Source organism: Girardinichthys multiradiatus, chromosome 2 (genome assembly GCF_021462225.1).
Source record: "Girardinichthys multiradiatus isolate DD_20200921_A chromosome 2, DD_fGirMul_XY1, whole genome shotgun sequence".
Taxonomy (NCBI): Eukaryota; Metazoa; Chordata; class Actinopteri; order Cyprinodontiformes; family Goodeidae; genus Girardinichthys; species Girardinichthys multiradiatus.
The window spans coordinates 22861535-22885143 of record NC_061795.1 but is presented as its reverse complement, the minus strand read 5'-3'; the positions used below and the strand labels follow the sequence as shown (position 1 = coordinate 22885143).

Sequence of the window (23609 nt, the reverse complement as noted above, 5' to 3'; positions counted from 1 at the left end):
CTGGGTCTGGTTTAATTGATCATGCTGGATTTACAGTATTCAGAATTTCACTTCCTGTTTACCTTTTTTTTAATAACCAAAACACAAAAAATGTGTTGTGCATTTGGCCAAACTTTAGATCCAGTTTCCATGTCTTCTCAAAGCAATGTCTTCGGTCTCGTTAATACATCCATCAGCCATGCAAACATGTTAGAGCCTAGGTGAAAACACGCCAATCAGGTGTAAACACATTAAAAGGCAGCAGGTGAACCACTGAGTTATGCTGAGGAAGGCTGGACCGATAGTTCGGTCAAATCTCTGCAGACGTTTGGGACGTCTGTCAACTTTTTCAGTACAGTGCCAAGGTGGAAAGAGCTCCATATTCCCTCATGAAAGAACATTATCTAAACATGGTTTAGATTTCTAGTTACATTTAAAACCACTAGTGTCAATGGCTATCCTCAATTAACCAACCATTAGGTCTGTCAACAGCGAGATAAAAAACATGTCAGGTTTAAACGAAGCAACATTTATGAGCAAAAGTGAAAACAACACATCAAGGCACACAGAGAACTTAAAAAGCTTTTTTTTTTTTTTTTATTTCTCCTAAAGTCAATGTAAGTTCATGGAAGTATATTTATTGGTCCAATCAAATATCTGCAGATCTTATAGCAATAAGAAAACCAAAGTATGATTTTCTATCATTTCCACGTTGACTGACTTAATTATATGGTAATAAATCAGTATTTTCATTGTTCTACAGCATTTTTGTTATGGTTACTAAAACTGTTTTAGATTTTGTACACTCGTGTTCATGTGGTTAAAAAAAGAAATAGGCAAGATGATATATTTTTTTTTTTTATGAATGAGTGTGTATTTTTTTAAAAGTGTGACTTAAATAACTTCTGAGTGAAATCATGTTTGAGCAGCAAATGTCAAAACTCTGTCCAGCAAGAAGAATCTGAACAAAGAAAAATCACATTTATATGACACAGTTGGGAGGTTTATTCATTGAACAACGCTGGTTCCCAAAATACTGCAGCCCCTGAAGGAAGCGCTGGATCCCAGAGGAGAACACACCCATGTCGAAATGCCAGGTTTTCATAATGTTACAAATGCCACCTTGATACATTATTTCCTAACTTTTCTACCATCAGTGTGGCATAAATCCTGTATAATTTGACTGAAAAAAAAAAACCTGTTAGGGTACAACATCCTGGTGGTTTAATTTGGCACACATTGATAAAATACTTTCTTGCACCTCATCGATGAATTTCAACATTTAGTTTTCTCTGATACACACCTAACATCAATTATATTGAATTGGACTGATCTGAATGAAGATTCAGCTGCACTAGTAGGATTTTCCTCAACGGTTCACATACATCCTTTACTTACATCCATAGTTTGCAGAGATTTTACTAAGGATCATGAGGATGCCATCGTACTAAAGTATCAGTCAGGAGAAGAGTACAAAATATTCCACAGCATTAGATATATGCAACGGCACACTGGAAAGAGTTGTCAGTAACTGGAGAAAACATGGGACAACAGCAAGGTTACACGAACTGGATGTCTCTTTCTAAAACTGATTAAATGACAAGACAGAATCTGGTCACGGATTCTCCTGTATTCTCCATGTGTCTGGACTCAGGAGTAGAAGACAGAAGGCCTTTCTTCCAAAGCAAACACCCAAGCTTGGCTAAAATATTCAGGGACCTTGTGGCAGAACGTGCTATGGTCGATAAAACCAAACATCATTCAATAAGGTATGTTTGGCACAAAAAGAAAAAAAAACAAAAAACAACTCTACATAATAAGCCAAGAACACTCAGCACAGAATAAAACATGGTAGGGGTGGAATCATCATTTGGTTCACATCGGGCGAAATTAAAAACACCCCCAAATAGTCAGTGTTGACCCAAAACTTTCAGGTTTACTTTATTCTGCTTCAGTGTGCAGCCAAATCAACAAACGCAGGACTTCAAATGATAATCAAAGTTATGAAAAGGCTTGCATGAGACTAGAACTAAAAGTGTGGACAAGAGATGTCCTTATCGGTCTGTTAGGTTTGGACAGTTTTTGTCCAGGTAGAATGGCCAAATATTATTGAGTGAGGATGTAGTAAGCTCATAGACTCTTATCAAAGACTGAATGGTGTTTTTAAATGAATAGGGGATTTAGTTTAAGGTTGTGTACAGTTGGCAACCAGGTTATTGCAGCATTTTCACTTTGCATTGAATTGAACAGAATAAATGTCACATTAATGGTGAGAGAGAAACAATTGACCACTTTTTAAAACCATCATAAAAGAATGAAAACTTGAGGAGTGAAACTACAACACATGTATGCCGATTTAAAAACAAACCAAAGCAATTCACCAGCATGTGTGCCTCACCTCTGATCTAGCATTTCCCATTTCATTAGGTCGGGGTTTCTTTCAGTTCAAAAGCAAGTCCCCTCTACCATGGCTGGCCCCCACACAGGTAGTAGTTATTGAATAACAGATGGTTTATGAGGCAGCGATAATGAGGAAAAGGACTGAAGTGTGGACCAACAATGGGTATTTGTTCTCTGGCCTTCAAGAGTGAGCAGCTTCTGAAGGAGAGAAGCAGTTTATCTAAAGGATTTCGCAAGAAGGAATTTGTTTTAAAGCCAAAACAAAAGCCTGCATTTGCTTTCATCTCCTTTTAACTGCGTAGACGCATGCATCTGCAAACCGCTGATTTCACGACATTATCCAGAGTTTATTAGGGTTAACAAGACATGGTTCTGTCAGAAAATAAAAGAAGTGCCAACAGTTTTTTTAATCAGATTTATTGAAAACGAGGTGTTGGGTGGCTCAGTTGGTAGAGCAGGTGCACCAGGTGCAGAGGCTTTAGTCCTCGACGCGGTTATCCTGGGTTTTATTCCCGGTCTCGGGCCATTTGCTACATGTTTTCCCTTCAGCTTCAGCTCCTGTTAATGCATATCATTTTATTAGCTATTAGGTCGAGGAGACACGCCGGCAAAGCAGGCCGCTGCCGTTATCAACCCCATTTATCTGCCTGACTTTTTTAGCGACACCAAACGTCTGATAGTGGAGGACCGTCTGTGTGCCAGCTGTAATAAATGCATCTCTATCAGAGGTGAACCATGTCAACATTTGAATGCAACACAAAACCAGTCATGAGAAAACTACCAACGATGTCGTCACTCAGAAATCAGAGTCATTCAGCAATCTTTAATCCCTCTATATTTTTGAGCAATTTTAAGGAGCTTTATACCTTTGATTAAGTACTTCATTGAGTAAAAAATGATAAAATTATAAATTGTTTTACAATTTTGACAATTCTGGAATCTACCTGGTCTTTGCAGTGTTTTTATTGAAGATAAATGTGAATCTCCATCTTTTCAAGTCTTAAATAAAATGAAATTAAAGGTAGAATATTGCAGACCTTTATTAAAATACACAGCAATCTTATCTGAACAGGATTAATACAGATCAGGATCCTATAGCTGCTATTTAAAAGATATGTTGTCCTTAATAACAGTAAACAAGAGCAGTTTTCCCAATATAAGAACAGAGTTAAAGGTGCATAAAACATAATCATAGCTCAGGCCTGCAGCCCAGTGTCTGATCAGAAAAGGCACTGCAGACAACAAACAGCTGGGGCGTCCCTCCTGCTGTCCCGTCACCTGAATAGTCTATTCCAGAAGGATATGAACGAGGTGGAGTTCAAGGCACCAATGAATATGAGGAGCAGTAGATAGAGACTCATCATGATGGCAAAATGGTGTCTGAGGAGCCACGACCTGCTGCGAGAATGCCTGATGGGAAATAAACCAGCATTTGCATTTGTTCCAGTACTTTGCAGAATCATGTTTTGCTGCAACTAAAGCTGCAAATCTTGTAAAATACTTCAGGCAGATGTCAGATCAGAGAGGGAGCATCTGTGCACATAAATATTCAAATCTTCTAACAAATTCTCAAAAGGATTTAGGTCCAGACTTTTGGCCATTCTGACACTTTTGAGCTTTCAGGAGGTAAACCTTCGCCCTAGTCTAAAGTCTTTAGCAGCCTCTGACAGGTTTCCTTACAAGATTGCTCTCTACTTAGCTCCATCAACATGACCAGCTTCCCTATCTCTGGTGCAGAAAAGCATCCCCACAGCATTAAACTGCACCATCGTGTACTATATGGATGGTGTGTTCTGGGTCTGCGGTTTTTTCACATTATTGAAGAGTTAATAAAAGACATTTAAAAAGTTGATGTTTCTTTACATAATTTTAGCATCATCTGTGGGTTTGCAAAAGGGGTCCCCGCCCAGAAGCTGATGGTGTTTGCGGGGCCATGGTATGGAAAAGTTTGGGAACCCCTGTTCTACGTTTCGTGCAGTTTTAGCTTTCCTCTCCATGTATAACGTTTTGCATGTAGGCTTAAACATTGAGTTTGGGTCTCATCTGATCAGAGCACCTTCCTCAACATCTTTACTGTGTCCCCTACATGGGTTGTGGTAAACTTTGACCAGGACTTCTTATGGCTTTCTTCCCACAAGGGCTTTCTTCTTGCCACTCTTCCATAAAAGGCCAGATTGGTAAAGTGCATGCCTAATAGTTGTCCTGTAAAACAGATTCTCCCACCTGAGCTTCAGATCTCTGCAGCTCCTCCTGATTTACCATGGTCCTCTTGGTTGCAGTTGTGCTCTTTCCATTTATACACGACAGCTTTTGAACTGTGCTCCGTGAGGTGTTTACATCTTGATATACAGGTCCTTCTCAAAATATTAGCATATTGTGATAAAGTTCATTATTTTCCATAATGTCATGATGAAAATTTAACATTCATATATTGTAGATTCATTGCACACTAACTGAAATATTTCAGGTCTTTTATTGTCTTAATATGGATGATTTTGGCATACAGCTCATGAAAACCCAAAATTCCTATCTCACAAAATTAGCATATCATTAAAAGGGTCTCTAAACGAGCTATGAACCTAATCATCTGAATCAACGAGTTAACTCTAAACACCTGCAAAAGATTCCTGAGGCCTTTAAAACTCCCAGCCTGGTTCATCACTCAAAACCCCAATCATGGGTAAGACTGCCGACCTGACTGCTGTCCAGAAGGCCACTATTGACACCCTCAAGCAAGAGGGTAAGACACAGAAAGAAATTTCTGAACGAATAGGCTGTTCCCAGAGTGCTGTATCAAGGCACCTCAGTGGGAAGTCTGTGGGAAGGAAAAAGTGTGTCAGAAAACGCTGCACAACGAGAAGAGGTGACCGGACCCTGAGGAAGATTGTGGAGAAGGGCCGATTCCAGACCTTGGGGGACCTGCGGAAGCAGTGGACTGAGTCTGGAGTAGAAACATCCAGAGCCACCGTGCACAGGCGTGTGCAGGAAATGGGCTACAGGTGCCGCATTCCCCAGGTCAAGCCACTTTTGAACCAGAAACAGCGGCAGAAGCGCCTGACCTGGGCTACAGAGAAGCAGCACTGGACTGTTGCTCAGTGGTCCAAAGTCCTTTTTTCAGATGAAAGCAAATTCTGCATGTCATTCGGAAATCAAGGTGCCAGAGTCTGGAGGAAGACTGGGGAGAAGGAAATGCCAAAATGCCAGAAGTCCAGTGTCAAGTACCCACAGTCAGTGATGGTCTGGGGTGCCGTGTCAGCTGCTGGTGTTGGTCCACTGTGTTTTATCAAGGGCAGGGTCAATGCAGCTAGCTATCAGGAGATTTTGGAGCACTTCATGCTTCCATCTGCTGAAAAGCTTTATGGAGATGAAGATTTCATTTTTCAGCACGACCTGGCACCTGCTCACAGTGCTAAAACCACTGGTAAATGGTTTACTGACCATGGTATCACTGTGCTCCATTGGCCTGCCAACTCTCCTGACCTGAACCCCATAGAGAATCTGTGGGATATTGTGAAGAGAACGTTGAGAGACTCAAGACCCAACACTCTGGATGAGCTAAAGGCCGCTATCGAAGCATCCTGGGCCTCCATAAGACCTCAGCAGTGCCACAGGCTGATTGCCTCCATGCCACGCCGCATTGAAGCAGTCATTTCTGCAAAAGGATTCCCGACCAAGTATTGAGTGCATAACTGTACATGATTATTTGAAGGTTGACGTTTTTTGTATTAAAAACACTTTTCTTTTATTGGTCGGATGAAATATGTTAATTTTGTGAGATAGGAATTTTGGGTTTTCATGAGCTGTATGCCACAATCATCCATATTAAGACAATAAATATTATGCTAATATGCTAATATTTTGAGAAGGACCTGTATAGTTTAAAACCCAATCCTGCGTTAAACCTCTAGAACGTTATCTCTGACAGTCCTGTTGTGTTCCTTGCTCTTCATCATGCTGCTGGTTCTCCAATTTGCTCTAACAAACCACTGAGGCCTTAATAGAACAGCTGAATTTATATTGAGATTAAATGACACACAAGTGAACTCTAGTTACTATCTTGTAGACTTCTGTAGGCAGTTGGTTTCACTAGACATTACTTAGGGGTACCAGATTAAAGGGGACATAACCCATCCTTGTTTGGAAAGACTAAACCTGACCAGAATGCTCATTTTTAATGCCTAATTTTGAGAGGCAATAATAGATTTTAGTTTTTTTTCATGTCATGTCATGTCATTTTCTACTGCTTATTCCATAGTGGGTCACGGGGGAGCTGGTGCCTATCTCCAGCAGTCTATGGGCAAGAGGCGGGGTACACCCTGGACAGGCCGCCAGTCCATCGCAGGGCAACACACATACAACCAAGCACACACTCATTCACACACCTAAGGGCAATTTAGAGTGACCAATTAACCTAACTGGCATGTCTTTGGATTGTGGGAGGAAGCCGGAGTACCCGGTGAGAACCCACACATGCACAGGGAGAACATGCAAACTCCATGCAGAAAGACCCCCGGTCGGGAATCGAACCCAGGACCTTCTTGCTGCAAGGCAACAGTGCTACCAACTGTGCCACCGTGCAGCCCTAGTTTTTTTTCAATATAGCAAAATTTTCTTTCTCTAAATGGGATTTGGCCTTCTGACTCCGTAGACTCTTACCTGGCCAGGTGTTTCCCCTGAGAGTAGACAAGCAGATACTTGACTCGTAAAAGCTGATTGTTGGTGACTATAAAGTATTTCTGCGGAACATCGCCGCCTTCGCTGTTCTTGGCTCGGGAGCGCTGCCTGTCAATAGTATCGGAATCTGAAACGAACAGCAGCCTTTAACATGCAGTAGGATAAACAGCAGCTTTTCGTGATTTATTTCGTGAGTCCAACAGATAAACACACCTTTTTTCTTCACCTGGCATTTAACGTCTGGATGATCAATAATTTCACACAAGGCAACACAGCTGAGCTGAGGACCCAGGATGCTTTCCCGCCAGCCGCTGCTGTGGGGACTGTAGAGAACGGCCATGCTGAGGTCACTGGTGAGGTAGGTCCCCTCTCCAAACACAGAGTTCTGCACACGCACACATCAAATGTGAGAAGTTAGCACGTCAGAAAGAAAGTCCATTCTTCAGACTTTCCTGCCTTAAGAAGTCGAAATGGCTTCATAAGAAACACGCGTAGTGTTTTTTTTTTTTACTGCAGAGACCTTGTTGAGGTGACAGTGTAGCCCATTGTGAATGATTGAATGAAAGTTCTCCAGACGGCTCCCATGGAATGCATAGAAGACATCTCGTCCTTCTCTCATCTTCTCAAACCTGGTGTTCAAGTGATCGGAGTACTCCAGCTCAAACAGGAAGTCTGGTACAGGTGCAGAAATCCCCTCATTTTCGGTTAACTTACAGAGTTTGGCATACTAGAGCAGATAAAAAGAAAAACAAAGCATGTATACAAACATTATATGGCCCATGCATGTGTATTTATAGCACTGTACCTCATCCTTTTGTAGGGTTTTCACAGCAAAGCTCCTTGAGGAGAGAATCCAGTGTATCAGGGCCAGATGATGATCTCCTTCACTGGGCCGTAACCTCACCAAATCTCTTACGCCAGGCAGGGAGTTTATATCTCCCAACTGAAGATTAAAACAAACTTTAGTTGTCATATTAACACATAAGGAGTAACCAAGCGCCCCGTCCGTGAATGCAGGTTGTGATCATCCAGTTAGACGGAAACGAAACAGAAATAATGACAAAATGTTTAACATGAAACATAACAAGGTTCAGTGTTGCATTTCTCATGGAAACAGCTTGTTTCTAATGAGTGTTTTTAACAGGTCTGATCACAACCTAAAATGATTTCACAAGAAAATACCCAAGAACGTTTTACCATTTTTTCATCTAAATTTCGTATTTCTAGCACCCACCACAATTATCGACACCTCTGGTAGGTATGGGGAAAACAGAATTAAAATAAACTTCACTTTTTGCAGTAGTTTAATCTTACACTGAAAATGTTAAAGAAATTTTGAGTGCACTTATTCAGTAGATGAAAATATTTTCACATTAAAGAATACATTATTTACATGAAATAACATTTACCACAATGACCCATTTCTGTGTTGATTTGGCCATATGTTTAGGATCAGAATCAGAAATCAGAAAAGCTTTATTGCCAAGTACATTTTTGGACATACAAGGAATTTGTTTTGGCGTAGTCGGTGCAATACAATACAAATTAAACAGTATAAACATATCTACAATATAATATAAATATATGTGCACAGTTTTAAGTGAGTGAGAGTAAATGTAGAGCAGTATAGGATGCAAGAGCGGTACAACAGTGCAGGTGATCATTGTGCAAGTAAAGCAGTGCAAGTAAAGCAGGAGTCCAAGCTGAGCATTAATGTAACGCATAGAGTTACAGGTTACAGGTGTCCTGTCAGCAAAAAAGGGGGTGTGGGGGAAAGGGAGAATGTCAGGGTGGTTTCCGGGCTTTGTTAACAAGGCTGGTGGCAGATGGGAAAAAACTGTTCTTGTGGCGTGAGGTTTTGGTCCGGATGGACCGCAGCCTCCTGCCAGAGGGGAGAGTCTCAAAGAGTCTGTGACCGGGGTGGGAGGGATCAGCCAGAATCTTCCCTGCCCGCTTCAGGGTCCTGGAGGTGTACAGTTCCTGGAGCGACAGTAGACTGCAGCCAATCACCTTCTCAGCAGACCGAATGACACGCTGCAGCCTTCCCTTATCCTTGGCTGTAGCAGCGGCGTACCAGATGGTGATGGAGGAGGTGAGGATGGACTCAATGATGGCTGTGTAGAAGTGCACCATCATAGTCTTTGGCAGGTTGAATTTCTTCAGCTGCCGCAGGAAGAACATCCTCTGCTGGGCTTTCTTGATGAGGGAGCTGATGTTTGGCTCCCACTTGAGATCCTGGGAGATGATGGTTCCCAGGAAGCGGAAAGATTCCACAGTGTCAATTGTGGAGTCACAGAGGGTGATGGGGGCAGGTGGGGCTGGGTTCTGCCTGAAGTCCACAACCATCTCCACTGTCTTTAGAGCGTTGAGCTCAAGGTTGTTCTGGCTGCACCAGTCCAACAGATGGTCCACCTCCCATCTGTACGCAGACTCATCACCATCAGAGATGAGTCCGATGAGGGTGGTGTCGTCCGCAAACTTCAGAAGCTTGACAGACTGGTGACTGGAGGTGCAGCTGTTGGTGTTACAGGGAGAAGAGCAGAGGAGAGAAAACACAGCCTCGGTGCTGATGGTCAGGGAGTCAGAGACGTGCTTCCCCAGCCTCACGCGCTGCTTCCTGTCAGACAGGAAGTCAGTGATCCACCTGCAGGTGGAGTCGGGCACACTCAGCTGGGAGAGCTTCTCCTGTAGCAGAACTGGGACGATGGTGTTGAAGGCGGAGCTGAAATCCACAAACAGGATCCTGGCGTAGGTTCCTGTGGAGTCCAGGTGCCGGAGGATGAAGTGAAGGGCTAGGTTGACTGCATCATCTACAGACCTGTTGGCTCTGTAGGCAAACTGCAGGGGGTCCAGGAGGGTGTCGGTGATGTCTTTTAGGTGTTTGAGCACAAGGCGCTCAAAGGACTTCATCACCAATGAGGTCAGGGCGACGGGTCTGAAGTCATTAAGCCCTGTGGTCCTGGACTTCTTGGGAACAGGGACGATGGTGGAGGACTTGAAGCAGGCTGGCACATGACATGTCTCCAGTGAGGTGTTAAAAATGTCTGTGAAGACTGGAGACAGCTGATCAGCGCAGTGCTTCAGGCTGGCTGGTGAGACAGAATCCGGACCAGCAGCTTTCCGGGGGTTCTGTCTCCTGAAGAGTTTGTTGACGTCCCTCTCCTGGATGGAAAGAGCCGTCCTCGGCGTGGGTAGGGGGCTGGTGGGGGGGAACTTCAGGGTGGGGGTTGGAGGTGCCAAGGCCCCTCTTGAGGTTGGGGAGGTGGGGGTGGTGGATTGTGGCTGCAGCTGTTGGGGGGCGTAATGGGGGATGGTTGCAAGACTGTCCCTTTAACTTCCTTTGGAGCTTCTCAGAGTACAGTCGTTTGGCCTCTTTCACTGCCTTGCCAAACTTATACTTTGCCTCTCTGTATATGTCTTTGTCCCCACTCCTGAAGGCCTCTTCCTTATCCAGTCTTAACCTTCTGAGTTTAGCTGTGAACCAGGGTTTGTCGTTGTTGTAACTCACCCTGGTGCATGATGGTACACAGCTGTCCTCACAGAAGCTGATGTAGGAAGTCACAGCCTCTGTGTACTCGTCCAGACTGTTGGTAGTAGTCCTGAACACATCCCAGTCTGTACAGCCTAAACACGCCTGGAGATTCTCCACAGCCTCACTGCTCCACTTCCTTGTCGTCCTCACAACAGGTTTGCAGAGCTTTAGTTTCTGCCTGTATGCAGGAATCAGGTGGACCATGATGTGGTCGGATTGGCCCAGTGCAGCCCTGTGCATCACATCAAGATGCCTCTTTTAGCTAAATCTCTTTTAACAGTGAGCTTCAGGGATTTTTTTTTTATCTCCCTTACATCCTCCTGCTAGTGTGATGAAAAAAGCCATGCAGTGATTTTTGTCCCAGTTCCAGCTGTTTTAAACGTGTCGGTTCAATTTCTTGAATCTTTTTCCTAATTTATAAAGATCAACAGACTTCAGACTTATTTGAATGGCATGTTCTCTCATTTTGAAGAGTGGCTAAGAGAAATCTACCACTATGTCAGGTCATATTTACACCCCCACACTCTGAACGACATTAAAAAGAATATATTTTGAAAAATATGAATTCATATTTATTTGATAGGAATTGTTAGAGTTGCAAATAATTGTGGTACCTGTGATTTTGTTAGGGGTGCAAAAGATAGCACAAGATATTATAGAAAATGTCCCTAGCTGTTACATATATCACTTTAATATGCAAAGACAAAACCGATGCTTTAAAGTTGTATAGTATTCATCTCCAAGGAGCCCTGTTTGACAAATAGCGGCGTTAAAAGCACATTACTGCCACCAAGTGTATGTTTAAAGTACGATCATCTAGATCATGCACTCTTAATGTAAATAAAATAAAAATGATCTCTGTTTGTTAGCTTTATTGCAATGATATTTTAAATTAAGCCCCATAAATTATTTCTGACATAATAGATAAGGTTTTCATTGTGACCAGAGCTCTTACCAGCCCCTCAAAGTCCTTAATGTCACCACTTGTGTAGTGAGGAGGGAAGGGTCTGAGCAAAGAGTCCCTCTTGTAGCTCTGTGCTGCAGCCACAAACAGGCTGCACCGTAAGTCTGCAGCTACAGGATCTCTGTGCAGACAGGAGCTCACCAGCTCTCTGACAGCCTCAGGTGGCAGAGGTGGCTGCATTCCCAGCACTGTACACACACACAACATGCAAGCAGGTTTAGACAAAAACAACAGGTTATAAGTTCAAAGGGAAATGTACAACTGTGGAAAACACATCTGAAGGGTGAAATTAGTAAGGTTGCATTCTACAGTTATAGTTTGAACTATTTTTTATTTTTTTTCTGTTTTTATGCACTTTATGTTCGATTTTAAGACCTAATTTTTAAATTGGGAACCGTGTATAGCTAAAACTGTCAACTACTTAAAGGAGGTTAAATTATTTATGTCATATTTGTTGTTTTAAACTTTCTACGTCCTTCTCCTTTTAGAATTTAAAGGGGTAATTTTCTCCAGGGGATACAAAACTTTACAGTATACCTAGTTCACTTGCTACCGTTAAGTTTAATATGACCAGCTGAAAGAGAAAAGTTGACATATGTATGAAAACTCCAAGCCCAGTATTAAATACTAACATTTAAATTTTGTCTTTAGTTGTCTGTGTGCCATTTAGCTACCGGCTGGTTGTTGTAAGGAAGCTAGCTGGCTAACACTAGCTGCGACATAAATATCTTTCACAATGTATCGATATTAATGACATAAATAAAAACACCGAACGCTTGTTGCTTAATTTAATTGTTTATCAAACATTTGCTCTGTGTTATATATGTTCATATGCCACATTTTTTTACTCTAATAACTGATCTTACCTCGGTTAAGCCTTGCTCAACTCATAGCACTACACTACTGGAGAAGCTAACAGAACGTTAGCTTGATCACTGCTGCGTTAAAGTGCTGTACAAACTTTGTGTGTCAAAATTACACGTCAGGGATTAGAGGGGAAATACGAGGGCAAAACACGAATCATGTCTTCTTTAAGAAGCTAAATAAGGGGTGAAAATCGCGTAAGCGAATCATTACTAAACTGGATAGAGATATCTTCTAAAATTGTCAGAATATTTCAGATTTTTAAAAATCTTTTATGACACCTAATCAGCAGAAAGTGACTGATACAACGACACGCGAAGGCAGCACAAGCGATAATTTAAAACATAATTTCTTCACCTCATTTGTTAATGTTAATAACAATATTTTTTTCATTTTTTTTCTTAATCGGTTCATCCTAATGCCTGCTATTTAAACGCCTCTAATTAAAGAATTTGCACAAGATAATCACCTCTTGATTAAGAACTCATATTCATAAGTAGGGAAAATGGATATTAGGTTATTTATTCTTTCTGCTATTATACTTTCAATCCTGCAGCTTGACTTAAATTATTTTAGGCCTAACTGATGCTGACCTGTTGTATTCCTGAGTGAATGCTTATTTTCCTCTTGGTTGTATCTGTTTTTTTTTTTTTTTTCTGAATTCCCTAAGTGGGGTAAATAAAGTGTGTATCAGTGTGATAACTAGAGATTCAAGCACGCAAACAGGAGTCTATTCCCATTTGGGTCAGTTTCTCTGAAAAACAAGGGGCTATGTGATGTCAAAAGGGCTTGAAAAGTCCAGAAAAAGAATCCTGACCGTGCTGCTTTTAAATGTATGTTAAAAGTAAGAAAAATAAAATTGGGTTAGTCTATACCTAGAAACCCAGTTTCAGCACGGCTCTGATGAGGATCAGCTTCCAGAGAGGCAGCCAATCAGGGCGGATTCTTGTTTTCACAACCGTGATTGGCATCTGAAAGGGGTGGAGCTTAGGCATTCCATCCTGCTTTCTGATTGGTCATGCCGGCCCGCGAATCCCGCCTCGTTCCCGGGGCCGTGGTCCAGCAGCGCGGGAACAACCCAGGAGAGGGAGGGGGGTACGTGCGTAAAGAAGAGACCACACATCACGTGACCGCTCCTGACTCCCGGCCCCATCATTTGAGGAATAACGGCCCATATATCTATTGATATATTTTTCTGGACAGCATTTTAATTTTCTCCTTTCATCAGCGTCTGTTGTCGGAAGGAAAAATCATAGGATGCAAAATAAAGGAAAAGGAGGATTATATAGCATCATTCTCGGACTTTAAACGGGAGGTAAGGCGTCATAAATCAATGCAGTTTCATCCCTTTAACGCCCAGCTTGCAGGGAGGTGGCAAAACAGTTTGATGAGATAAAGCGGATTCGGGCAGCAGTGTGAAAAACCCAGGAATGTGTAGGCAGTTTACGGCTGGAGCTGTGCGTCGTCTGGATGATGATGATGAAGAAGAAGCAGTACCGATGCGCCGTGACTCACACAGGCTGAAGGACGCTCCTCCATCGGCTGTGATCACGATGCACCGCGTCCTGCTGCTGCATCACCGCCACCCGCTGAAATATGCCTACATTTTACATCATTATGGAGAAAAAAAAAAAGAAATCACCCTCGATCTGGGCGTTTTGTGACAGGGATTAATCTGTATCAGGAAGAAATGTCCTTCATACTTGATTTATGCACAGTCAACGATGGCTACTGACAGTCAAATGATATAAAAGGCGTTTATTGTTGGCTGCAACCAATGATATGCAGGCTATCAGTAAGCTGATATATATATATATATATATATATATATATATATATATATATATATAGTGTGATAAATGCTTTCTGCACATGCCTATGCAATTATGGTACAATGCTCATTTAAAGCATCGAGACAAGGCCAGACTGTGCCTTACAGCGAGCTAAACATAGCTGGGATGTGCTTAGATTTAATCTTTATTTCTGTATATTCAAACAATGGTGCTCAGTGATGGATTCAAACAGTTTGGTGCCACCTTTTATGCAGTCACATCATAGCATTAAGGTCTATACTGATGGAAGGGGAAGGTAGAAGCTGTTGGCCTGTTGCTACAAGAAATATAATGTTATTGATGTTAAGGCAACTCTTCTTCTTCAGTTTTAGTTCTGAAGGCAGCTCAGATCGAAGTTTCTGCACCTGTTTGGAAAGTGGAGGAAAATACCAAACAGTGATCATGGCTGGTAAGCTTTCCCACTTCTGATTCATTCTGCTTAATATATAAAAAAATATCTCCATATGTGCTTGATTTTTTTGTGATGCATTCTCTCTCTTTCTCTGTGTGTGTGTTTGCTAGAAAACAACTTCCCTCCCCTGCCTAGATTCATCCCCCTCAAGCCTTGTTTTTACCAGGACTTCAATGAAATTCCAGACCATCAGCGCACCATGTGCAAGAGGCTCTACTACCTCTGGATCTGTGAGTGAAAGGCTTCCTGGCTTAGATTCACTGAGCTGTGTGCGTTGGAAAACGAATATTACACATCACCCTAAACAGACCACAACCAAACATAGTGATGGCAGCATCATGCTGTGGGGATGCTTTTCTTAAGCAGGGACATGGAAGCTGCTCAGAGTTGATGAGAAGATAAATGGAGCTAAACAGATGGAGGAAAACCTGTTAGAAGCTGTAGAAGACCTGAGACTGGGGCAGAGATTCAGCTTAAAGCAGGATGAGGAATTTGGAGAAACTGCCACAAATCTTACATTAAGGTTCAAAACTAAAAACCAATCTCTTTTGAATGTATCCTTAAAATGTGACGCCTCTGGTATATTATTATAGTTAAACTTAATACCAAACAGGACATTTATTTAAAATGTAAATACTATAATGACAGTATTTGGAAATCATCAAATCATAAACTTCTTCTAAAGAAAACACAGAATGTAATAAAGAAATCTTGTAAGAGCCCAAAATGTGTTACTTGAAAGCTAAGTTTACAAAAATGAGTAAAACAGAAAGGGCACTATCTTTCAGCTCTATGGTTTTACACATCAGTAATAAAATAAAATATGGTCTTTACCAGGTTCTAAAGTTTGTTAAATCAAATAAGACATAACATATTCCAGCATGGCATCATTTATTAAATAAAGATTTAAGGAACAATAGAAAAGCTGTATGTGAAACACACAGTACTGATATTGTTGAGACATTTTGACCCACCTTTGTTTATACGACAGTGCCTCATTGACCCATTTTCACCAAACTTAAGCTGTTGGACAGATACAAAGTCCCATGACTGCAGGGTAACCAGGTCCTGTGACTGCAATACACGCCCACATCATCAGCCTTCCACCACTATGCTTAGCAGTTCTTATTCAGTGTTGTTTTGTTTTCATTAAACATGTTGCTGTGGATTATGGCCAAACACATATTCTTTGTTCCCATCTTTCCAAAGCACATTGTTTCAGAAGTCCAGGGCTTTATTCAGATGTATCTTTCCAAGTTCTGCCGCCATATTCTCTCCACAATTCCTGACAAATTGTACTTTTTCTAATTGGATATTAACATTTAAAATGTTCAGTGAGGTCTAGAGATTCCAAGATGTAGCTCTTAGATCTAAACGTGGGACGAATTTGCTGGGATGTCCACTGCTGGGAAGATCGGGAACTGTTTTCCACTAGTGAAAGATCTTTGTCACTACACTTAAATACTTAGAAATGACCTTATAACCCTTTAACTCTTCCCAGTTCTATAGGCAGCAACAGTTGCATCCTTAGGGTCATTGCTGATGTATTTATTGCTTGGCATTGTGTAAACACACACCTGCTATTTATAGCAGGTGTGTGGTCACACTTGTTGATGGTCACACTGGTTGACGACCAATTAATCAGGAACTTTAATTAGAAATGCATGACTGCTCTAACCATGTTAAATTATATGAAAACAGCAATCAAGTACTTAGTCTTTTGTTTTTGTTCTATAAATAAACACAGTTTTGAATCTCTTGTGTGCATTTGTACACTGGAGGTTAGATTTAAATATCTTTAGAACCTGGTAAAGAACCGACCATTTTTAATATGACCTGACACATAATACCCTTAAAAACTATTTCTTTTTACCATGACTGTATATAACATATAATGCATTGGCGTTATTAACAAAAAGAGTAAGATCAAAACTGCAAGATATGTAACAACAGTTCTTATTCATGGATTAATAAGCAGGTGATACAATAGAAATAATAAAAACTAACACAACCAAAGCTTTAACTGCTATAAAATTTTAATGTGTGAATAAATGCAACTATCTTTAATATGGTTACTGTTAAACATGCCAATACCTCCTACAAAGTGTTATTCATGTTTGGTGCAAACTTAAAATCAGCTGGAAGAAAATGACCAGGCGAGGATGCCTACAATTAACAATTAACATTCAACATTTTAATAGTAAGATTGTTTCAATTAAATGTGGTGTTAGGAATTAGGATTTTAGGACATGTGAATGTTACCGAAGTTTTCCCCACACCTACTAGCAAAAACTAGGAGGATCATATGAGCAGAGAAAGAATAATTCAGGGGGCGTTGGATGAAATTCACAGTGATTAAGTCCTGCTGCAGAATGAAACTAGCTGATAGGTTTTTGTCCTCAGCCTCATGCTACTCCTGTTCTCTGTGATGTTGACAGTGAACACTGCCACACTAGCTGTTAACCTGATTGGCTGCCTGGCCTGGATGTGTGGAGGTGGAGGAGCCACCAACTTTGGGATGGCCTTCCTGTGGCTCATACTCTTCACTCCTTGTTCCTATGTGTGCTGGTTCAGGCCCATCTACAAGGCATTTAAGTAAGCAAACTTCTCTTTCAGCACACACACACAGTTTTAGCCTCTTTGCTGATTCACCTCATTTATTCCGTCAATCAATTCCTCTGTGCAGGACCGACAGCTCTTTCAACTTCATGGCTTTCTTTTTCGTCTTCATGGCTCAGGTGGTGATAAGTATTATCCAGAGTGTTGGCATCCCAGGTTGGGGGGTCTGGTAAGAGCTTTCAGTGGTTTCCCACCTTTTACACATATTGTACAGTGCTGTGAAAAACTATTTGCCCCCCCCCCACAGGTTTCTTTGTTTTTGCTTTAAATGTTGTGGGTTATCCAACTAATTTTAATATCAGACAAAGATAATCTGAAGAAAACATAAAAGCAGTTATCAGATTATGATTTCATTTCTTAAGGGAAAAAGAGTTTCCAAATGAACCTGGCCCTGTGTGAAAAAGTAATCGATGCCCTTGTTATAACATGAATGAACTGTGATTGAACAAATTGTTTTGGTTTAAGCCTACTAGCCCCATCCAGGCCTGATTAACACCAGATATGTAGAAACAGGAAATCACCTAATTAGAACATGTCTGACAACATGATGTAGGCTAGAAGATCTCAAAAAGCATTACATTACACAATCCATTTAGTTTTATTTGGGAAAATAATAATACGTTCATAAGCATAAATGCCTAATGTATCAATTATGATACAAACAACTGAAAATCCACGCAATATCACAAAACTGTTTTTTGTTCTGTGTAGAACATCCAATAAACAGTTACATTTTTTAAATGGAGAATGTTCTGACTAATATTTCTTGTATGGGGCTTTAAATGTTAATATCTTACTAGTTATTTTCTTTCAACCCCAGAAGGAGCAATAAATTACTGTTGAAATATGAGTAAAATGAATGCTGGACTGATAACAATTTGAATACAGTCTGTGAACTTTTAAAAAAATGCTCACATTTAAAATGAGTCATTGGATGGTTAATCAAAGCAGCGTTTTTAATGCATACCTACCAGTGTTTTACTGTACTGTCACATGTGACTCACTGCCTGAATGTGGTTCACCGCAGCGGCTGGCTGGCTACCATCACCTTCTTCAGCACCAACATCGGCTCAGCTGTAGTAATGCTGATTCCCACCATCATGTTTACTGCGGTGGCTGTGCTGTCCTTTGCCGCCCTTACCAAGGTGATCATTATGCTTTACTTTGTGTTAATTATGAACCTTCTTTCGATCTGGTTGGGCTCTGCCTTTAAATCTCTTTATTTAGTTGTGGTTTATTGCATACAAGATACAACAGTGCTCAATGTTTTTAACAAGAGGTTCAATTTCAGTTGCCGTCTATCAAACAGTTGTGGTGATAAATTTGCCTTTTATTCTTACATTTTTTGCTGATCCGGTTTAGCTCTGTGGTGCCAGTAGTTTTTACTCTAAAGTTGCAAATCTCCTGTAAAAGAATGAATCTTCTTTTTTAATCTTGTCTTGTTTAGAAAGGAAGAAACTCTGCCAGGCATCATGTAAAAATGATGAAAATGCAAGTTTCTTTGAGCTGGTATTAAACAGATGAATGGAGTTTCAAGCAGTTACAAAAAATGCTAACAATATATCTCACATTTTTTTAAATTTACGAGTTACTTTTGTTATGTTGATCCAGTGTCTACGATTTTTTATTTAAATATAATAAATAATCTATATAAATATGAGGAACCATCGCAGTCAACTCAAAAAACAAGAAGGAAACTCGTCTCCTGGAAACAAAACCTCTGTGGGTCTGACGGTCTTCGATCGGGATATGGATCTTCTGATCTTGTATCAGACAATTTCCAGCTTTCAAGATATTCCGGGAATAGCCAGTGTGGAGGAAAAGTAAACCCACCCCCAAGCTTCTATTTCTCCAGAGATGTGCCTCCGAATGTAGTCTCGTGGCTATGGCTGAAAATGGCGGTTAAACGTTTGTTTCCACGGGTTTTTATAAATTCTGGTGATGTCAGAGCTGCGACGCCTTTTGAGCTGCGATGTCTGTTGCTGCGACGCATGCTGAGCTGCGTAGTAACAGTCATTTACCTGACCAAAATGGCAGATGGCCCAACAGTGACATGTGACCTCATATGACGGCCCTATTAGTGGGAACGCTCTGCTTAGAATTTATAAGGCTGGTACTTCTAATTCATGATGAGAACCAAATAATCCCTTTTGGATGAAATGTAAGATGTTTTCAAGAATCAAGAGATGAAGAAGTTGGGTTGCCTTCACTTAGAAAACAACTGCGACTGTGACAAACATGGCTGGACCTAAAATTATCTTGCTACCATGCACGGTGAGGAGGACGCTAAGAGAAATGAAAAAAACTATTTATTTGAAGGATTTTTACACATTTTACTTGAACTGCCAATACATGTAGAGGACACTGTTATAAAAAGCATTCTCCTGAACTTTGGGGAAGTTAGTTTCTAGAGCCATTGTTGTAATGCTCCATCAAAATATTCTTCATGTGGTGAGAAGAAGTAAAGAAAGGAAATTGAATTACTCAGACCAAGACACAGATGTACATCTGTGATCTAATTAAGAAACTGAAATGTTTATTTGGGTTTGCAGCTACTTTTCGGAATGACTCATCAAAACAATATAAAAAATTTCTTTTGGTTATGTGGCGAAAAAGCAAGGTGTAAAATAAAAAGACAAAAAATAGAGACAAAACCCAGTGAAAATCTTCCTCAAAGAGGTCACCTAGAGAAACCAGAAACCATTGGAGCACTGAAGCTATCTGGCCAGCTATCTTGCATATTTTAATGAAGACTTTGAATTGTTATATCAAGAACATTTCTGTTGTTCCGCAAAACTGTCAGAATTTGTTTTTTAAAGCGAATCTACTGGAAAATTTGTGTAAAAATTTAGTGTATTAAAAGTTTTGTGTCAAAGGCAGTAATAACTTCTGATGCTTTACTTTTCCCAGGTCCACAACTTATACCGTGGTAGCGGTGGCAGCCTGGGTAAAGCCCAGGAGGAGTGGGCCACCGGAGCCTGGAAGAACCCACACGTCCAGCAAGCCGCTCAGCAGGCGGCCATGGGGGCCGCGCAGGGAGCCATGCAGCAGAACCAGTACTCAGCGGCTCCCACCTACAACTACGACGACCCGATGTAGGACAGACGGGCGAGCCGGAGGAGAGGAGTGGGAGAGCTAAAAAGGGATCAATTATGAACACAACTAAGAATTAGGTGCCCTTCATTTTAACGCAGGACAGGCTCATTTCAGATAGAGAATGTAGGGAAAAATGAAAGAAATATACGTTTAAGCAAATTAAAAAGTTTTAGAAAGGTCACTCTTAGATCAACAAATTGTTGTTATTGTTTTACTGCTCAGCATGTGTGTTGATTTCCACCAGTCTCATAAGGCTAAAAGAAATCCCCTGAGCTTTTTTTTAGTTCATTCAGGTCCCCATCATGTCTTGTTTCCATTAAGCAGCACTCACCTATCGACATTTCCCGCTTCATTTTAAATCCTCTTTGTGTTACTACAGTGAGTAAAAGCATTAAGAGCGATTCCTTTTTTAGGCCTTACAAAAAGTTTAAATATGTGTTTCTCAGTTAATTCTCACAGTTTAGACAACAGGTCACAAAAACATGTCTAGAAACTGGTCAGAAAAATCCATAATTTAAGGATTAGTTTTGGAATATTGTAAACATTTTTATTAGCAGGTAGCCAGCTTAGGCTAGCCAAAAACAACTTTAGTGAAAAAATATATTTTTCTCTATCTAAATGCAACAAAATCTTTACAATCAGACCAGATTCTTTTTGTTGCATCTTAAAGCAGGATTTTAGAAGTAAATTTAGTAAGTTTTGAAGGAGTCAAAATCGTCTTTCTGTCTTCTCTTTAATATCGTTATGCTAGGCTAAGCTGCTAGCGATAGCATCATATTTAGGCTTATCAGACAACCTGAAATGATTGATGCTACACTTTAACCATGAAGATTTTTTTTTGTGTCAAATACAACAATTAAAAGGTTCAGTGTGTGTCACTTTCAGACACAGACAAATGTGTGTGCACCCCTGGTAAAGATGAGTTAAAAACCTTAATATAGATGTATCTGTCATTGCAGCAGCATAATCTCACAATAGCAAAATTTAGTACAAACATTAAATGAGTCCATTTATTCAGTGTAGAAAAAACGTTTTATAAACAGATATTCATCCTTTGTTTTACTCCAGACGCACTTATGTTAAGGCCTGTTCATACTCCACAAGAGCCAATACATGTGTTTGTTTAGTTGGAAATAACAAGTACTTTATGAGAAACTTGAGTGCAGGACTATGGAAAATGTTGTGTTAACCACACCCACTTCAAATTTCTGACCAATCAAACATTAGTTGTCAGGCACTATGCAAGAAAAACTTTCTGTCCAGATGTATCAATAACAAGCTGCAAGAAGTCCCAATCCACGGCAAGGAAAGAATGGCGTCGCAGCATTAGGAGACAGAACAGGTTGAACCGTTTTGAGGGACAAATGACAAGTTTTATCTTGAACAAATCACATGGTTCTAGTTAAAGTATTACCAGCGGTGGTGCCAACAAATGTGGATTTTATTATTTCTTAACATGAAAGGTTAGATTTTTCTAAAAGGAGTAAAAATGTAATACAATAAGAAAATACTTTCTTTAAAGGCTTTTTTCACATCTTTACCAGCGGTACCAATAAATTTATCCTCTTTAGTTTTGATTTTGGGACCTGTTTTCTTTTAGGATTAGAGCCAAGTCAATGTTTTCCACATTCTCAGGTAATATCAGTTTTTAAGCCTGTATCGTGTTTTTTGGACTTTGGTCATTTGTTTTATTGCCCCAGTTTACCCATTGAGGAATATTTGGTTTTGCATTGAAACTTGGTGGTTTTAATGTGTTGAGCAGGCTGATTTCAGTTTGGAGAAGCACACACAATGTTTAGGGTTTTTATTGGATAAACATTCCTAATCAACGTTGAACTGGTAAAGAGTGAAGGAAAACCAAAATAACTTTTAAAAAGAAATCAAAATCGGTAAGTAATGGTAATATTTGTTATAGGTGCTCAGAGTGATGGATGTTTCCCTTCCCCCTTGACATATTCTTCCATTAACCCCTACATATGGGTGCTTGTGATCTTCAGGCCTTGTCATCTTGTGGCTGTTGGTGTTTTTCCATGAATTGATGTAATATAAAATAGAATATTAAATTAAAGTTAATTATTTCCTTAAGAAGTGAAGCTTAACAAGGAAGATGAGCCCAGGTGAGGCCTGATTTGGTGAGTTAGGAGCCATGTAGACTTTCAGCCAGATGATTTCAGAGTAGTGTAACTTTTCTTGAGAACTTCCTCAGCATTCAGTAGATGGGTATTACAGTAAAATTAAGTATTAAGCTTGACAAAGCTGTGAAGATGTGTAACTAAATGGTCATTATTTCAAAATCTGTGGGTCGTCTTGTCCCGTTGTGATAATGTGGTTTTAAATAAGCTCTGTTTATACTGTCCTTGTTTTTATTTTGTACCCACCCTTGTTTTTCCTGTGTATTTCGGATAATGTGTGGACATGACTGAAGCACATGTTCATTGTGTCCTTTCCATGGCTGTGGTGAAGTGTTCCTTGAACTATAATTATTTGAAAGATTTTCTGATTATTATTTAATTCAATGTTTATGCTGGGTTACCTGTAGACATTCACAACAAAGTAAGTTGAATTTACAGAGAAGCAATACTTCTCAACATACTAAACATAATCTAGTCCGGTTCAGCACAAACTGGCTTCTTTAAATATTACTTAGCTTTGTTATAGAGTGGTATGAAATGAAAAACAGGCCTGTCTTAAAGCTGGATCGCTTGATTTTTGATTTTGCGACTGCAGAACTGCATTTCCTTCCACCAGCAGAGACACATAAAGAAGTTATTACTCTGTGAATGGCACTACACATCTGCTCATCTGTTTTTTGTTTGTTTCCTATACAGTAAGTGTAAAACATTGCACAGACATATGCAGTTCGTGGGATTGGGGAAATTAGCTGTGAATTCATCGCGTCCCAGAAACCACCGTTCCTCGGACAGACTTTAATCTGCATTTTATGTCGCTGTATCAAAGCTTCTGGAAGCCATTTCCCATGTTTACCACTTGTACTGTACTGTATGTTGTATGAAATGTATTATCATGTACTATATCATAAGTAATCCTGAATATATAATGAGGTAAATATTTGCCATAGATAAACACATTCAGTAGGAACATGCTGTACTTAGATGAAATAAATGTTTGAGGAGGCTGTGTCTCCATAAGTGACGTAAATGAGGAATAACATTTTTTGTGTGTTACTTTTGTATTATTTGGTCTTATCCTGATAGAAATTAAAACGTTCTTGTTGCA

The 23609-nt window shown here is 40.3% G+C and overlaps 2 protein-coding genes across 3 annotated transcripts; one reads left to right on the top strand and one right to left on the bottom strand.

Annotated features, from left to right (window-relative positions):
- Positions 1 to 1889: 1889 nt before the first annotated feature.
- Positions 1890 to 12518, bottom strand: parp16 (poly (ADP-ribose) polymerase family, member 16). 2 transcript variants are annotated; one of them, XM_047390366.1, is made up of 7 exons: positions 12416 to 12518; positions 11541 to 11737; positions 7859 to 7996; positions 7574 to 7780; positions 7267 to 7438; positions 7036 to 7180; positions 1890 to 2937 (listed from the first exon to the last, which is right to left on the bottom strand). In XM_047390366.1, the coding sequence occupies exons 2-7, from the start codon at positions 11727 to 11729 to the stop codon at positions 2931 to 2933; spliced, it is 858 nt and encodes a 285-aa protein (XP_047246322.1). In that variant the 5' UTR covers positions 11730 to 11737; positions 12416 to 12518; the 3' UTR covers positions 1890 to 2930. The 2 variants fall into 2 exon arrangements, with proteins under 2 accessions (XP_047246322.1, XP_047246317.1); XM_047390361.1 differs by lacking the exon at positions 1890 to 2937 and adding an exon at positions 3402 to 3789 and having other exon boundaries at positions 12416 to 12517.
- Positions 12519 to 13505: 987 nt separating this feature from the next.
- scamp5a (secretory carrier membrane protein 5a) lies at positions 13506 to 23609 on the top strand. The gene is made up of 7 exons (XM_047354182.1): positions 13506 to 13728; positions 14572 to 14654; positions 14768 to 14887; positions 17096 to 17252; positions 17344 to 17445; positions 18304 to 18421; positions 20187 to 23609. Exons 2-7 carry the CDS (start codon positions 14648 to 14650, stop codon positions 20373 to 20375), a joined length of 693 nt encoding a protein of 230 aa, XP_047210138.1. The 5' UTR covers positions 13506 to 13728; positions 14572 to 14647; the 3' UTR covers positions 20376 to 23609.

Bases quoted from the DNA above. Each gene is read 5' to 3' on its own strand.
- parp16 (XM_047390361.1), bottom strand. From the start codon at position 11,729: ATGCAGCCACCTCTGCCACCTGAGGCTGTCAGAGAGCTGGTGAGCTCC. The intron at 7,439-7,573 runs GTCTCTGCAGTA...GTGCGTGTGCAG, and splicing joins TACACTGTCACCTCAACAAG to AACTCTGTGTTTGGAGAGGG. The intron at 3,790-7,035 runs GTAAGAGTCTAC...ATTTCCCATCAG, and splicing joins CAGGGGAAACACCTGGCCAG to GCATTCTCGCAGCAGGTCGT.
- scamp5a (XM_047354182.1), top strand. The intron at 17,253-17,343 runs GTAAGCAAACTT...TCCTCTGTGCAG, and splicing joins CCCATCTACAAGGCATTTAA to GACCGACAGCTCTTTCAACT. The intron at 17,446-18,303 runs GTAAGAGCTTTC...GGTTCACCGCAG, and splicing joins ATCCCAGGTTGGGGGGTCTG to CGGCTGGCTGGCTACCATCA.